Source organism: Phocoena sinus, chromosome 8 (assembly GCF_008692025.1).
Source record: "Phocoena sinus isolate mPhoSin1 chromosome 8, mPhoSin1.pri, whole genome shotgun sequence".
Taxonomy (NCBI): domain Eukaryota; kingdom Metazoa; phylum Chordata; class Mammalia; order Artiodactyla; family Phocoenidae; genus Phocoena; species Phocoena sinus.
Window position 1 is genome coordinate 58,207,757 of NC_045770.1, and position 17,444 is coordinate 58,225,200.

General features: G+C 41.3%; 1 protein-coding gene and 1 long non-coding RNA gene across 9 annotated transcripts in view; one reads left to right on the top strand and one right to left on the bottom strand.

Annotated features, from left to right (window-relative positions):
• LOC116758098 overlaps positions 1–9,525 on the bottom strand; it is a 55,144-nt gene extending 45,619 nt beyond the window's left edge. For both annotated transcript variants that reach the window (XR_004351143.1, XR_004351142.1), the window contains exon 1: positions 9,295–9,525. This is a non-coding gene — a long non-coding RNA (uncharacterized LOC116758098). The remainder of the gene's footprint in view (positions 1–9,294) is intronic.
• The window catches only part of C2CD3 (C2 domain containing 3 centriole elongation regulator), a 128,970-nt gene that overhangs the window by 66,097 nt on the left and 45,429 nt on the right, over positions 1–17,444 (top strand). For all 7 annotated transcript variants that reach the window (XM_032640766.1, XM_032640760.1, XM_032640763.1 and 4 more), the window contains 7 exons: positions 93–276; positions 1,245–1,417; positions 2,514–2,637; positions 4,955–5,223; positions 5,717–5,806; positions 9,540–10,142; positions 12,196–12,534. In XM_032640766.1, the coding sequence (XP_032496657.1) occupies positions 93–276; positions 1,245–1,417; positions 2,514–2,637; positions 4,955–5,223; positions 5,717–5,806; positions 9,540–10,142; positions 12,196–12,534 (1,782 nt within the window). The remainder of the gene's footprint in view (positions 1–92; positions 277–1,244; positions 1,418–2,513; positions 2,638–4,954; positions 5,224–5,716; positions 5,807–9,539; positions 10,143–12,195; positions 12,535–17,444) is intronic.

Genomic DNA, 17,444 nt, shown 5'->3' on the forward strand with positions numbered 1-17,444 from the left:
GGCAGATTCTTAACCACTGGACCACCAGGGAAGTCCCTGTAAAACACTAAGTGATGTGTTGGATTATTCTGAACTGCTTTTCTTTTCCAAAGGATTCACTCTGAAGCCTTTCAGATCTGCAACCACACTCTGCATTCCAGACCCCATCTTTAATAGTGAGCACCGTCACTCTCTCCTGTTGCCAGCTGAAATTCCAGTGCAAAGGCTCCTACTCAGTGCCTTCTCTGCACACGGGCTTGTACCTGGAGGTGGAGTCCAGTTTGAAATCTGGTGCAGGTACAGTGTGGAGAACCCATGCCTGTGCCTAGGAAGGAAGTGCACAGTCACAGAACATCCTTCCCTTAATTAGCCCAGGTTGAATTATAAGCAAGCAAAGAGCCCCCTTCTGCCCTGTTTAATATTATTTAGGTTTGATAATGACTTTTGTCCAGATTTTACTGAAATCTGTTCAGTTATTAGACTCTCGGGTGCAGTTGTATCTCATACTTTTAACCACTACTTACATTTGGAAGAGAAGTTTTAATCTCCTACTGTCACTTAAATGTATCAGTCACCTTTTTTCTGCTTCTCTTTCTGCCTTATATAGTTCAGGCCCTCACTATATCATGCCTAAATTATTGTAATACCCTCTTAACTGGTCTCCCCACTTCTAGAATCGTTTCTTGTAATCCGTTCTTCCCACCACCAGAAGAGTGGCCTTTGTAAAATATAATTCCACTCATGGCACAGACTTTGGCAGATTTCCAGGGAATATAATGGCATGAATACAGATGTTTAACCTCCCCCTTTGCATCCTCACCCCCAAGAAACCAATTAAAATAATTTTAATGTGAGGAGGAAATAGAGTAGGTACTAACAGATCCTCATCACCCCTTCAAATTTGAGGGGCATGGGCCTGAAGCCATAGAAGAGATTGGAACTGCACTACTTAGAACCACTTGTGCTGCAGGATAGCTGCTCTCAGGAGTGGCAACTCCCAAAGGGCCAAGCCAGATGCAGATTCCTCAAACAGAAAACCTGTGAGAAGCTGGGCTTTGTCTTGAACACAGGGTATAATTTATGGGGTTCTTCCTCCAAGTAATGGGCAGTAAATCCAGCCAGACACAACCACAGCTGTATACCAGAAATACAGAACAATCAGGCACCAAAGATAACTAGATACTGAAAGCTGATCCCTAGGGCAGAGTGAATCATTCATCCACCTTATTCTTTCAACTGACAGCTTGTGCTTTTGTGGCTTACAGGTACTATTATCCTAATGTGAGAGACCAGATGGTCGCCAAAGGAACCTTGCCATTATCGAGGATCTGTGCCATTGTAACCATGCAGCACCGTGAGGATGTGGGAATACAGACGTTTAATCTCCCTTTAACCCTATTCCTTGAGAATAGGAATGAACTAAGGAACCAATCATCAGGTAATTGAAGACTAGTTTATCTTTCCCTAGCATATATAAATATCCTTTTTCTCTCGTAAATTAGTGATTCTTCACATTTTGTAGTACTTACCTTTTTAAGAATCTGATAAAAACTATGAGACACCTTCCCTTAGAAAAAGAGTGTAGAATATACACTGCAAATTTTGTATATAATTTTAGAAAATTCATAGTTATGTAGACTCTGTATATAAATGTTGCTTGTCTCATCTCACCTTTAACTTCAGCAAGCATTTGATAAGCCCTCATGGCATAAAACCTAAGTCTCATATAGGTGTACTCAGAGAATTATTATTCCAGGGCAACATGATGTAGGATTGCAAGAATATAGTCAGCATGAACTGGGAATTCACTGTGAGGGAGGAAGAAGTCAGGATTTAAAGTTAGAAGGGATTAGTTAGAATTTAGAGTTTTCAATTATATCCTAATGGTTTCAGCTGGATGACCCACCCTCCAGATACATCATGAATAACTAGAATTAGCCTTCTAAATCAAGTTACTGTTCATTCTTACCGGAGATTATCTGCCCATACAAAAGGTTTTATCTTGCTATGATTAAGATTGAGTTGTTCCTCCTGACTCTCACTGATCAGCTTGTTCTGTTGTTCCTTAAACCTTTCCTGAAATGTGATAGAATTTTTATAAAAGGATGGCATGTAAAGGTGTTTAAGGTGGTGGCAGTAGGAGGGTGACAGAAATATATGAGTGCAAAAACCTTTTAAAGGTTTAAAAAAGAAGAAAGGTTAGAGTCCATCTCAATTCTATAAAAATAACTGGGATTAAGTTCTGCCTCTGATAGTTAATGTGATTTTGGCAAGCAGTTGAATCTCTGAGCCATAGTTTCTTGGATATAAAGTGAAAATAGTGACATCTGTTCTGCTTTATTAATCCTAAAGTACAATAATATAATGTGATTCTGACCACAGACAGATTGTTTCACTGCTAAGGCCCCATATTGTTCATTAGGATTATAGTGTTTATCCTCTTCCTTCCTTCCTGACTAGACTTGGGGTTTGGTAGAACAGAGATTATTCCAACCAACCTTCTTTTCATTTTTCCTTTTGCCCTCATTCTTTAGGTTTACTGGATGTGGGCCTAAGGTACAGGTGTACTCCAAGGACAGCAGAGGGAGTTCTTGCAGCCCGAGCCGTCTGCATCTCAGTCCAGATTATTAGAGCCTGTGGTTTGCAAGCAGCAGCCAAGTAAGTTCACCTTAGAAAAGCAATTCTCAAAGCAAACCTTTCTCCACTGCAGTCCACATGATATGTGATGCCCAAATAACGTAAAACTTTCTTGCATACAATTTCCAGTTTATTAAACACAACTCTACTCTTTTTCTCTTAAGAAAGCATGTAGGAATATAAGTGAATAAATCACTTGCAAATTCTGCTGTTTTAACTGTTATTAGCAATTTAGTTCCTTGACCTTGTCCAGCGATTTTTATCCTCTACCCTACTTACCCTCTTATTCCCAAGGTCAGACCCTATGCCCACCAACCATGCCAGGACCAGTCACCACTACACCTTCTCAATAGTCTCTCATGTTCAATCTCTGAGTACCACCTCCTATTTTTCTAGCTTATTCCCCTTTAGTCTGTTCTCAATACAGAAGCCAGTGATCTTATGAAAACTTAAATCAGGTCTTGACACACATCTACTTAAAACCCACCAATGCCCTTGCATCTCATTCAGAGTAAAAGCCAGAGTCTTTAAATGGCTATAAGAACCCCACATGATCTGACCCCGTTATCTTTATGACCTCCTCTCTTCCTGGTAGTTGCTGCTCTACTCACTCCACCCCAGGCACTGGCTTTCTTGTTACTTCTGAACACACCATGCTCTTTTTCCCCTCAAGGCCTTTGTCTTGCTATTTTCTCTGCCCGAAACACTGTTTCTGTGTATAAACAGCATGGCCCTCTCTTCCCTCCTTCAGGTCTTCACTCATTCTTCTCTCTAATTTGGACGTTCTTCCTCCTTTTGTCCTCTAAACAAGCTTCTGTTTTCTTCAGGACTTTGCAGCCTTCCTCTGTCTCTCCTACATGTAGATAGAATTGGTGCTTTGTCCTTTGTCTCTTAGCACCTTGGTTGCAGCACATATCACTCTGTTTCAATTATTTGCATACATGAGTTTTCCTCACCTAGGCTGTGAGTTCCTATAGACACAGGTACTGCCTGAACTCCTCTCTGTCCCTGCCACCACATAGCATAGTTCCAGCACGTATCAGGTGCCCAGTAAGGAGAACTAGATCACGATCCTGAGGCAGACTAGCTCACTTTGGACATGAATTCAAGAAAGAGGCAAGTGCTCCTTAACTTCAGATTATTTACCTTTAACTTCATAGTCGCTAAATAACTAATGGGATTACTTCCGTGTGAGATCTGACACTGAAGTAGCTGGTAAAATGTTCAGTCTAATTAATATTTTTCCTCACTAAATTCTCCAAATGGACTTTTCCAATAATTGCTTGAGAACATCTTAGTGTTAGTAAGATGCCAGGGCAGTTTTTTAATCATATTTTCCCATATATTCAAACTCTTGATGGTTTCTCATTGTCAGTAGCAGTGGTCTCCTAATTTTAATTTTACATTCCTATTAATAAAAAAATAAAAATTTAGCATACTCTCTAAATATGTGTATACTTATTCATGTATAAGTCATCTTCATGTACTACTACACTAATATATACACTATAAAATATACCAGAGAGTAGTAAAACTTTAATATATGAGATAACAACTCTAGAAGTTTTAATAATTTTTTCCTATGCTCAAAGTTTACCCTATGAACCCCCTAGATTGTACTCACTCCACTTCAGGGTGGTGGTCAAACAACAGGATAAGGTCCAACCTGCTTGCTCAACGTGGCATTTAAGACCCTTCAAAATATCTTAATCTGAGTCTTGAAAGAAGAGTAGGAGTTAATCATAATGCCCAAGAAAGCTGAAGACTATTCTGGTCAAAGAGAAGAACATGTGCAAAGGCCACGGAGGCATGAAACTTGTGTATAATGGAGTACCTGTTCTGGTAAGACCCAGCCCAGGTCAGAATTCCTAAACATGGTGTAAATTAACTACTGTTTAATTGACAGAGAAGGACTTGGAATTTCGAATACTCAGTAGACCTCAGAGAGACTGAGTAATGGATAAGAAACTCAGTTGCTTTTCTCTCTGGGAACTCACAGGGAAAGTCAGATTAGATGGCAGGCAGTTTTTTGTAAGTCCCCGCAATTGGGTCTGTGTTGTGCTTTTAAGAAAAAAAGGACAAGAAGCCAGACCAGTACAATGGAGTGTCCTTGTAGTATCACTCTAGTAGGCAGATGAATATTGTCTCCCTCATATACACGTACACTGTAATATCGAGATTACTAAGAAAACACATAGTGGCATTGCCAGAAGCCTAAACAGGAAACACATGGTTGGTTAGTGTTCTTGGTGGCCTTGTGGAAATGGTGATGTTTTCTAGGCAGTCAAGCTGATTTCTGATATTACCTCCTTCTCATTCCCACCCTTCTCCCCTACAGGGCTTTGGCTGAGCAGGAACCTGCTCTGCAGTTTAATGCCACAGTCGGGGTCAATGCCTTTGTTACCACTCATCTGTCCTTCCTGCCCAAGGGAGAACAGCGCCAAACCCACCCTGTGGCCTGTTCCTTCTGCCCTGAGTTCTCCCATCACAGTGAATTCTCATGTAACTTGGTAACTCAGCACTGCAGTGGAGAAGCCTGTTTCCTGGCAGAGTTGTTGGAGTTTGCAGAAGTTACTTTTGCTATTTATCATGAAGATACCAAGTCAGGTGAGCACCAAATGACTCACAATTAAAATTAATAAGGGCTCTGTTTTGAATGGTATAGCACTTCCTAGGAGATACATGCTGAAGTGTTTAGGGGTGAGGAGTCATATTTGCAACTTACTTCTGAAGGGTATAGCAGAAATATGTAGAATACATAGTGTTTGAGAGAATGTAGAGAGAGATAAAGCAAATGTGTCAAGATGTTAGTGGGTGAATCTAAGTGAAGGGTATATAGGAGTTCATTGCAGTATTCTTTTAACTTTTCTGTATGTCTGAATTTTTCAAAATTTAAGTGTGTGCATACACATACTTAATGATTTAATTAAAATGATTTAGAAGGCATTCAAGTTTTGACTGGAGCAAGATGATCTCTAATGCATCTTCCAACACTGAAATTCACTGAGTGTAAGTGGAGGATTATATGGCTCTATTGTAATACAAGCCCTTTGGTCAGTAGACCACCAAATAATTTCTCTTTCTTTGTTTGATTTAACAGCCAGTGATATAACCAGTATCCGCTCATTCAAAGATTATCTGCTTGGAGTAGTAAAGATTCCAACAAAAGATCTGCTGATCAAGAGATCTGGTAGGGATCCTGGATTATCACTTTCTAATTCTACCCTTTCCCATTCACTTCCCTGCAAGAGATCTTCTTGTTTGGCTCTCTTGCAAGATATGCAAAAAAAAATAAAAAAATAAAAAACCCCTTAACATATGCTTCTGAATTCTCCCAAATACCTCAAAGGTTTTCCCAAAAACATTTTAAGTCCTTTCCTAATCATTTCAAAGGCCTTCTAATAAAGCAAAGAAGCTCAAAACATTGTACTGTCATCTTACTCCAGGAAAGATAATGATGATGATACTACTTATAATAAATATGGCAATACCCATTGCATTATATAGCACTTTGTAAAATATTTTCTCAGATCTTTTTTGAGCTTCATGGTAACTCTTACTGATGGGGATACAGGATTATCTTTTTCTTTTTTTTTTTTGCGGTACACGGGCCTCTCACCACTGTGGCCTCTCGCGTTGCGGAGCACAGGCTCCGGACGCGCAGGCTCAGCGGTCATGGCTTACGGGCCCAGCCGCTCCGCGGCATGTGGGATCTTCCCGGACCAGGGATCAAACCCGTGTCCCCTGCATCGGCAGGCGGACTGTCAACAACTGCACCACCAGGGAGGTCACGGGATTATCTTCATTTGACAGATGAGAAAACTTAGGCTTACAGAGGTTAAGTGATTTGTCAACCACACAGCCAGGTAGTAGAGTACTAGAAATCAAATCCAGATTTGCCCATTCTTTTTCACTATACCCTCCTCTCTCACTGAAGAAGGAATAAGGGTATGAGGTAAAGACCCAAAAGAAGGCACAACCACCAGGCAGTAGTCTGGAAATATTGGTCCCGTCCTACATTTTACTAGCTCAGTGACCTTGACCTCTCTGAGCCCCACTTACCTTATGGATGGAGACTGTTAATGCTGACAAGTCTACGAGGTAGGAATCAATGAAATAGGATATATAAAGTACCTGACACATAGTAGGCACTCGTAAATGTTAGTTTTCCTTCTCTTGCCCATCTTCCTCCCTAGGATTGTATAATCTAGTTTCCAAAATTTTATCACACATCTCCCAAATTTAATTGTGAATTGAAGTTTGAGCAATACTCAATAAACAGGTACTATGTGCCTGCCAGAGAGAAGTCTCTACAACTTGATATAGGGTTCAAATCTCACTTCTGTCACTAACTGTTTGTGATCTAGAACAACTCACTTCATCTCTCAGATCCATAGTTTCCTCATCTCTAAAAATGGAAATAATAAGATCTTTGCAAGATTTTCGAAGCATTCAATGAAATTATACACGTGAAGATCTTTGCACAGGACTGGGCACATAGGACAACTCAGTTTCCTTCCTTCTGAAACTTACTACAGAGTTTGTCAGAGAATAGGCACCATCTGAGAAATCCCACCTTCACAAATTAAATTTAACCCCTTGGAAATAAACCTTTTAGACAGTTTGGAATGTATCATTGGTCTTTATATTCAGAGTTATTCTAGGGTGAACATTGTGTTTTGTTTCTTCCTGCCAGTAATCTCAATTACAGAATCACAGAGCAAGAGGAATAATCTAATCCACTTACATGCTGAAGTGGTGTGAAATTTTTTATGTATTTGTATTTGTACATTTTTCTGGGGATAACTTTCATTAGAGCCGAAGGGGTCTGTGACCAAATAATGTTAAGAAGCACTAGGTTGTGAGGAAATTAATACCCAAGTGATGAGAAATTACTAAAGCCAAAGCCATAGGTTCTTAGACCGACCAAGTCAAATGGAGTCATAGAGATCAACCTCCTCATTTCAGTGTCTTCATTTTATAAATGAAAACTTGGAAGGCCCAAAAAAATTAAATGCCTTTTCCAAAAATCATAACACCTAAATGGCCTTTGGCAAATTAATCTCAATAAGTCTGAATCTTCCCATCTATAATTTTTTTTTTTTTTTGTGGTACGCGGGCCTCTCACTGTTGTGGCCTCTCCCGTTGCGGAGCACAGGCTCCGGACACGCAGGCTCAGCGGCCGTGGCTCACGGGCCCAGCCACTCCGCGGCATGTGGGATCTTCCCGGACCAGGGCATGAACCCGCGTCCCTTGCATCGGCAGGCGGACTCTCAACCACTGCGCCACCAGGGAAGCCCCCATCTATAATTTTAATTAAGACAAAACCTTTCTCAGAAAATTGCTGTGAATATTATACCAATCCACAATCTGTTTTACGTAATTATGAAATCCAAAAAGCTCAGAAAGTCAAAAGTTTTTAATTAACTCGTTAAGCAGCCAAACCTGACCTCAACTGACATGAGACTAGTCTTTATTTTCTGACTTAGGCCACTGCCTGATTATATAGCTTTATTGGAACACATTGTGCCCATTCATTTACATATTTTCTGTGTCCACTTTCTCACTACAACAACATAGCTGAATAGTTGCAACAGAGACCATATGGCCCAAAAGCCTAAAATACTTACTATCTGGCCTTTTACAGAATAAGTTTACCAACCCCTGACCTATGTGACCACTGACTAGTACATAATATTCAGTTTATGTACCACAGTATCTTTCTAAAATCTGAAAATTTTTAAATTCAGAAACAAACCTGACCCTAAGTGTTCTAGATAAGATATTGTGAACCGGGACTTCCCTGGTGGCGCAGTGGTTAAGAATCCGCCTGCCAGTGCAGGGGACACGGGTTCAAGCCCTGGTCTGGGAAGATCCCACATGCTGCGGAGCAACTAAGCCTGCGAGCCACAACTACTGAGCCTGCGTGCCACAACTACTGAAGCCCGTGTGCCTAGAGCCTGTGCTCCGCAACAAGAGAAGCCACTGCAATGAGAAGCCCATGTACACCAACGAAGAGTAGCCCCCAGTCACCGCAACTAGAGAAAGCCCACATGCAGCAAGAAAGACCCAATGCAGCCAAAAATAAATAAATAAATAAATAAAATTTAAAGGAAAAAAAAAAGATATTGTGAACCTATAATAGATGGTGTGTAGACTTTAAAGCCAGCTAGGCCTGGGTTCAAATCCTGGCTCTACTACCTGGTAGCTATAATGACTTAGGCAGGTCTCTTCCATTTCCTCATCTGCAAATTAGGGATTATTATCCCATTTAATCCTCAGAACTTCACAGGGTTATTAAGAGAATTGAATGAAGTAATATATATAAAGCATAAGAGAATTTCTGACACATAATAGATGCTCAGTAACAAGTAGCTAATATTTTAAATTGTTATTTTGAAATCTAGTGCCTGGTCCTTGGTATGTGTTCACTAAGTGGCAATTCCCTTGGTGAAAGACCCGGGGCTAGACCCCAGATCTCCTGACCTTGTCCCATGCCTTCTCCATTGTACTCATAGTACCATAGTAATATTTCACATTTTTTATTTTCTTTCAAAGTTCTTCCAAAATCATTATCTCATTTGACAATTATAATAAGGTTGTCTGGTAGGCAAGATCAGCACTATTTTTCCCATTTGTCAGGTAAGGAAATAGAACTGAGAGAAATTAATGGCTTACCCAGACTGAACCACTAGTTTTGGGCTGAGCCAAGAAGAAGATGCAGGTCTTCCAGCTCCAAGCTTTTGTTCTTCCACCTGATCTCATTGTCTTTCAGTGGTCAGATGAAACAAACTTCAATGCACTGTGGGTATATGTTTTCTCTTCTGTCTTGGGCCAGGGTGATAGTGGCTATGGGGTGGAAAGTGGCTAAGTCTTTTTACTTTTAAAACAATAATTGAAGAATCTTCCTTTTCTTTCATAAGGGATCACAGGATGGTATCCTATCATTTTACCAGAAGAGGGGGCCCTGCCTCACGGCTTGGAGCTCATGCAGAAGATTGTGGGTGGTCTGGAGCTTTCCATTTCCTTCACCCATCCTGGAGACAGAGAGCGGGTGTTGGAAGCTGCTGAGCTATTGGGCTGGAGCTTTGAGAATAATCTGAAGGATTTTGTCAAGATGGATGAAGAGGAGCCAGCCAGTGTTACCATCTCCACCCCGAGGCTCTGGCTGCCTATCCATTGCGTGCTGCTTGCTGGCCAGAAGCACATTCATAAGAATACATATTGCTACCTCCGCTACAAGCTGTACGATCATGAAGGCTTTTGGACCCCTCTCAAGAAGCCTAAGGAATCTGCAAACAAAAAGCAGGTCATGGTTACTTTCAAGGCATCCAAAAGAGCAGAAGTCTCTAGGAGCCCATCACTGCTTTGGTACTTCAGAGAGGAAAGGTTAGAGATCCAAGTTTGGCGGGCTTATGGCAATGACAGTGTGGAGAGGCCCCATCAGACAGACAGCTGGATTGGCTCAGCCTATGTGGACCTGGCCAGACTTGGGGAGAGGTCAGCAAGGACACTAACTGTCAGTGGTAAGTGAGGAACCAGCCTTAGCACTTGTGGTTTGAGCAACTGCTGCTCCATGACAAGCACTGTGTGAGACACCCTCTCAGACATTATTTTATTTGATCCTCCCAGCAATCCTGTGAGGTAGGTATGAAACCTGTTTTTCAGTCATGAAAATGGAGGCTCAGGTAGGTTGGGTAACTGCCCAGGGTCACATGTTAGTAAGTGTTCTTTCCATTATTGCATGTTGAAAGATTAATAGTAATTTAGTAATACTTCTTAAAACTACAGAGATTTCAGAAAGAGGTTTGCTGGATGCTTTAAGAAGGGCATTATCTAATGACAGTATACCTTAGTGGAGTCTAAGGTATACTGTCTGAGATCTAAGAACTGGTGCTGAACTTTGTAGCCTTAGACTACATCCAAATTCATAAGGTTGTTGCACCTAACATAGTGTCTAGAACATTGTAAGCCCTCAGTTAATACATGTAAAATAAAAATGAGTGAATTTAGGAGACTACCTTTAACCACCTGTATAAGAGCCTATATTATAATCTAGAATGTTGGTTTTAAAATACACTGAAAAGCATACCTGCTAATGAGATTAGGATATCCTCTCTCTCTGGTCAGCACATCTTGGAATCATAAAATCTACATGGTAATAAACTGGTTTGAAAGGAGGAAGGTTACATTTTGCAGTGGCACTATGGGTGCTTTTCTTTCAAACATTTGTTCAGTGTTTGCTACATGTACTTGGCCCTGGGAGTTCAAAGATGAGTCAGAAATAGTTAATGAGCTTATAGTCTAATGGGAGAGTAGAGTAGTAAACAATTACAGCGAAGTATAAGAACTGTGAAAAAGGTATTCTCAGTGGCACTGTGGGAGCACAAGGACACAACATCTCTTTGGTTCAAGGACAGCATCCCAGTGGAAGTGATGATGCTTGACCTGAGTTACAGAGGATTTAGGAGTAAGTCACGAAAAGGAGGAAAGAAGGGTTTTCTAAACGGAAACAGCGTGGGTGAAGGCACAGAGGCAGGAAGCAGTTTGATACGTTTTAGGTGCCATGAGTAATTTGGTACTGCTGGATCACAGGATATATAGGTTGGGAAATGATGGGAGATGAAGCTAGACAGCTGGGCAGGAGTACTATGTTGAAGGCCTCTTCTAAGCAGGAGAGTTTAGACTTTTTCGTGAGAGCTATGGAAAGCTATTTTAACGGCTTCTGAAGAGAAGAGTGACACAGCTTTGCTTTCTAGATAGATAAGGCTGGCAACTATAGTACAGATTGGATTGGAGACGGCCAGACTAGACTCTTTACAAACGTCATATTTATTCATCTTAACGTTCCTGTAAGGTTAGTTATTGCCCCCACTATACGGTTGAAGAAACTGAGTCACAACCCTATTTTAGCTCTGTTAGCCTTGTGCTCTGACCCTGTTGTTGAGCAGGTGGCCCAAGCTAAAGAAGGAGAACTGAGCAGCTGGGTGATCATCCCAGATTCTCTGGTTCTCTCTGGACCCAGCAGGTATAATTCTGGCTCTGTTGAGCACCTCATCAAATGCCGTGTGCCCTGTTTTATCTGGGCTGGCCTAGAATCACTTCAAAGAGACTACAGAAAAAGTCCCCGAAGTGTGGAAGGCTCACTTGAACTAAAGTTCTTAAAGACAGGCTTTTAACTTCACTCTGCTGGAGCAAGTAGGTTTGGGAAACTGAATATAGATTTAGGGATCAGAACTCAAACACAAATACCTCTTTTTATTGAGGGATACCAAAGGCAGTATTCAACTTTTCAGATTGTCCATTCCCTCTTACTTTTCCACTCCCACCAGCTTTTTATCCTCTTGCCTTGAAATCAGACCTCTCACTACTTTCCATTGTTGCAGGTAGTGATGGGGTAGGGGGAGGCAGTAAAAACTCTCACAGTGTGTGTTAACTTCACAGTTTCTTTGCAAATTGGTATATTAGGGCCTGTAGCCCTGCCAAAGGAGAGAGGGCCACAAGCACCCTCAGAGAGCATCTCTAGGTTTAGAGAGTGTCCCTGCTTGCCTAGGCTTATCCTCCTTCATCCTCTTGCAGGTGTGTATCCTCTATTTGGACGAAATGCTTCCAACCTCTCAGGAGCTGCCTTGAGAGTTCATGTGGTTCTCTCCTCTCTTTCTTCACACCCTGGGCCCACTAATGAGCTGGACTCCATGGACTGCAGCAGCCCCAGTGAGTCTGAGCAGCTCCCCAGAGGAAATGATGAGCTCCAGCTCTCTCCACCACATGACCACCAGAAGTCTCCGGCCTCCACCCAGGTCCCCTGCAGCAGCACCACAGCTGAAGTCTGCCTGGCCCAGGAGGGCCCTACTGCACTGGATGGAACTTTTGCAGTCAGTATCCTGGTAGAAAGAGCAATGCACTTGAGCTTGAAAGGTATGTTCTGCTCCCTTATCCATAAACAGGTATCTGACTCCACAGGCTATGGTCCTGTCTTCACAAATCTTTCTAATCATGACAGGGTCTGGAAGAATTGTTAATCATCTTAATCATAATTATATATCTCAAGCCTAAAGGTTTAAGCCAAGTGAAAGCCTTTCTGAGGTCCTAAGTGGGCCTTGTCAGTTATCCTAATTTTGCATATCATAAATTCCCCAGTCCAGAAACCTGAGTATCAGCTTAGATACTTCTCTTTTCCTTCTCCACCATCAAATCATCAGATCTATTAAAATTGCTGTATCTCTTAAATTTCTCTTAGATCTCTACCTTCTTCTCCATTCCTTCCAACTCAGGCCCTCTTCATTATGTACCTAGGGCCAAGGGTTCTTAGCATTGGATCCATAAGCCCACAAGGGTAGGTGAACTTGGATAGGAAAATAATTACATTTTTTTTTTTTTTTTTTGCGGTACGCGGGCCTCTCACTGTTGTGGTCTCTCCCATTGTAGAGCACAGGCTCTGGATGCGCAGGCTCATCGGCCATGGCTCACGGGCCCAGCTGCTCCGCGGCATGTGGGATCCTCCCAGACCGGGGCACGAACTCGTGTCCCCTGCATCGGCAGGCGGACTCTCAATCACTGCGCCACCAGGGAATCCCATACATCTTTATTTTTATTAATCTCTAACTAAAATTGAACATTTCCTCCAGTTGTGAGTGTAGGCAATAGACCCTAGTAATATTAACAGTACCTGTGATGTTGTCAACAATAGAAATCACAGGTATTTTTATATCACATTTTAGTTACTGCAGATATCTTGGAATATCATCTATACCTGTCATTACTTCAAAATTACAGTGGTTATTAAACCTACAGTTAGATCTTGTTATGCATTAATAAAACTATAGTGATTACTATGTCACTTTTTTAATGTCTTGATAACTTACGCCAATATAATTTCATTTCTTTGTAATCTTATGTATTTTACAATTAGCATTAAAAAATATATATATGGGGGCTTCCCTGGTGGCGCAGTGGTTGAGAGTCCGCCTGCCGATGCAGGGGACACGGGTTCACGCCCCGGTCTGGGAAGATCCCACATGCCGTGGAGCAGCTGGACCCGTGAACCATGGCCGCTGAGCCTGTGTGTCCGGAGCCTGTGCTCCGCGGCGGGAGAGGCCACAACAGTGAGAGGCCTGCGTACCGCAAAAAAAAAAAAAAAATATATATATATATGGGCTTCCCTAGTGGCGCAGTGGTTGAGAGTCTGCCTGCCGATGCAGGGGACATGGGTTCGTGCCCCAGTCCGGGAAGATCCCACATGCCACAGAGTGGCTGGGCCTGTGAGCCATGGCTGCTGAGCCTGTGCATCTGGAGCCTGTGCTCCGCAATGGGAGAGGCCACAACAGTGAGAGGCCCGCGTACAGCGAAAAAAAAAAAAAAAATATATATATATATATATATATATATATATATATATCTATATTAGAAGAGGCCCATAGACTTCACCAGACAGCCAAAGTAGTCCATGGCACAAGGAACCCCTGCCCTACTTTTTATTCAGCCTTGTAATCTCTCCTAAAATTTTCCCTTTTGCCATCACCCTTCTCTTTTGCCTGCTTAATTCCCACTCCTCTCTCAAGACTCAGCTCAAACATCACCATTTACCAGAGTTTCTCTGACATAAAGGCTGCCTCCTGTTTGCTCTCCTAGCACTTTTGCCCTTTTTATCATAACAAATATCACATGTACTAACATTGTTTGCATGATTTTCTTCTCCACTAGGTAGGGACTGCTTAAGAACAAAAACCTTATCTCATTCATTTATTCATTCATTATTCATTCATTCAGCAACAAAACTTATGTCATATTTGCTATATGTGAGCACTGTCCATGGTGCTGGGGATAAAGCAATGAACAAAACAGACAAAATAGTGCCCTTGTGGAGCTTACATTCTAGTAAGAATGTATTCAGCCCTGTATTTCCAGTAAGTTGTGTGTGTTTGTGACTTTGAGCAAGTTACTGTCTCTCTGTGTCTTGAATTTCTCATCTGTAAACGGCTGTGATTAACAGTTCTGAGGTGTGTGATGGTTCTGAGAGCCAGAAAACCATAGCCTTATGAGTCCAGAAGGTTTAAATATACATCTTCTGGTTTGGCCTCCCTACTCGGTTCCTGTCAATTCTGTGTTGCCTCAGTTTTTCTGTGTATCCTTATTGCTTTGGAACAGAAACAGAATTCATGCTCCTAGTAACTGTTGTCTGTCTTTCATTTCTATTTCTCCATATACACACTACAAACAGACATTACTTCCAGGATTATAAGCTTCTACAAAGACTCTGAGGTTCTCATCCTTCTCATAACCTTTGTGTGTCAGAGACCCTGAAACATTCTATCTCAGGACAAAGTCTTCTCCACATAGTCTTGCTGTGCTGTATTAGAGATACTGAGGTCCATACTGTATGAGTCACAAAGTTGGGAAACAGTTTTTGCTTTTTTACTGCCCTACCAAAGCAGCCCATTTGTGACAAGTCTGATTTGTAAAAACTGAATTTTTTAAAAAGAGAAAAATCAATACATGAATGAATTTAAGGAAAGCACAAAAAAAGCTTTGATTTTTTGCAAGAACTGTTTTGGTTTTTTGTTTTTGCATTGAAAATAAAATTTAACGTGCAAAAATATGGTTATGTTCCATTTTAGGGGTTGCCCCCATATTGCAAAAAGCAAATATACTTGTAACTTCTCAATTAGACAGAGTTACATTCTTTAAATACAGCTTGACAATTGACAATAGTTCATTGAGCATCTCCTTGTGCCAAATTTTATTCTCTTTTTTGTACATTAATTATCTCATTTAATCCTTACCACAGTGGGGTTTTTTTATGAACAGATTACAGTACATACCCATTTTATGAGTGAGGAAACTGAAGCTCAGAAAGGTAAAATGACTTGAGTTACACAGTTAATAAGCTCTACAGAGCTGCAATTTGAATCCAGCTATGTCTGGACCTAAAACCCATGCTCTTTCCTCTATACCATCCTGACTCTTAGGTATGAGATAAACGGTGTTTACCAGTTGGTCCTGTTTACTCTCTGTATTTAAAAGGGTGCTTATGTACTATACACCCAGTCCTGTGCTTATATTGCAAGAATGGTGGTTCAGTTCATCAGGTAGTAAATCTGTGCCAGGCCAGTGCCAGGTACAGAAAGTGCAGAGCAAATGACACATGGTTTCTGTCCTCCAAGAGCTGATAACCCAGATAAGGGGATTAGCAGCTACATGATTATTGATGTATAAAGGAGAATGCTCTAAGGACCAGAAGGATAGGTAATACAATATCTAGTGTGTAGACATGCAGATGGCCAAGAAGCACATGAAAAGCTGCTCAACATCACTAATTATTAGAGAAATGCAAGTCAAAACTACAATGAGGTATCATCTCACACCAGTTAGAATGGGCATCATCAGAAAATCTACAAACAAGAAATGCTGGAGAGGATGTGAAGAAAAGGGAACCCTCTTGCACTGTTGGTGGGAATGTAAATTGATACAGCCACTATGGAGAACAGTATGGAGGTTCCTTAAAAAGCTAAAAATAGAATTACCATATGACCCAGCAATCCCACTACTGGGCATATACCCAGAGAAAACCATAATTCAAAAAGACACATGCACCCCAATGTTCATTGCAGCACTATTTACAATAGCCAGGTCATGGAATCAAACTAAATGCCCATTGACAGATGAATGGATAAAGAAGATGTGGTACATATATACCATGGAATATTACTTAGCCATAAAAAGGAACAAAATTGGGTAATTTGTAGAGACGTGGATGGACCTAGAGACTGTCATACAGAGTGAAGTAAGCCAGAAGGAGAAAAACAAATATCGTATATTAGCGCATGTATACAGAACCTAGAAAAATGGTACAGATGAACCGGTTTGCAGGGCAGAAATAGAGACACAGATGTAGAGAACAAACATATGGACACCAAGCGGGGAAAGTGGTGGGGGGATGGTGGTGGTGGGATGAATTGGGCGATTGGGATTGACATATATACACTAATATGTATAAAATAGATAACTAATAAGAACCTGCTGTATAAAAAATAAATAAAATTCAAAAAAAAGCACAAAAATTACATATCTAGTGTCTAGAGAGTTTAGAAACAGAGAAATCAGACATGTCTAAGAAATCAGAACTTTTTAGAATGAATATGATTTCAGAAAGGTGGGAATGAAATTCTAGGTGGTTATCTCAACTTGAACGAAGATACTGAAGTGGGAAAGTGTGTGTTCTAGGCCTACTTGGAGCAAACATGGGGAATTGTGGTGGCAGTTGATCCTCTTTGGCTGAAGTTCTTGGTCATTACAAGGGATCTATAGAGAATCATGAAGATATAAATAAGAAAATTGCTGAACTGCAGCAAGGGCTCAACTAAGACTAATTGACATGATTTTAGAGTGGCAGTGGACATACTGGTGGCACAATGCTGACTTTTTCCAGCAGTGCTTGGCTTCCTTTCCCTTCCAATTGTAACATATGGCAAGCCATTCCCTAGGCCTTTGCTCATGCACCTTTCTTAGCCAGGATTCCTTTCTCCCTTCCCCAGTTACCAAATTCTCCCCAACATCCTGCTCTTCCTCTTAGGCACCCTGTTCCAGCCACACTGGCCTCTTTGCTTTTTCTTAAATGTATAGGCAGACTCCTGCTTGGGGCCTTTGAATCTGGTGTTCTCTCTGTGCCTGGAATATTCTTCACTCCTGGCCTGTCTTTACTGAAATCACCAGCTCAGCAAGACCTTCCTTGGTCACCCATCTAAAATTACAGCCTTTCTCCAATAATACCTGTCCCTCTTTCCTGCTTTATTTTTTCCTATGGCCTTTAAATAGTGTATTTTGTTTAT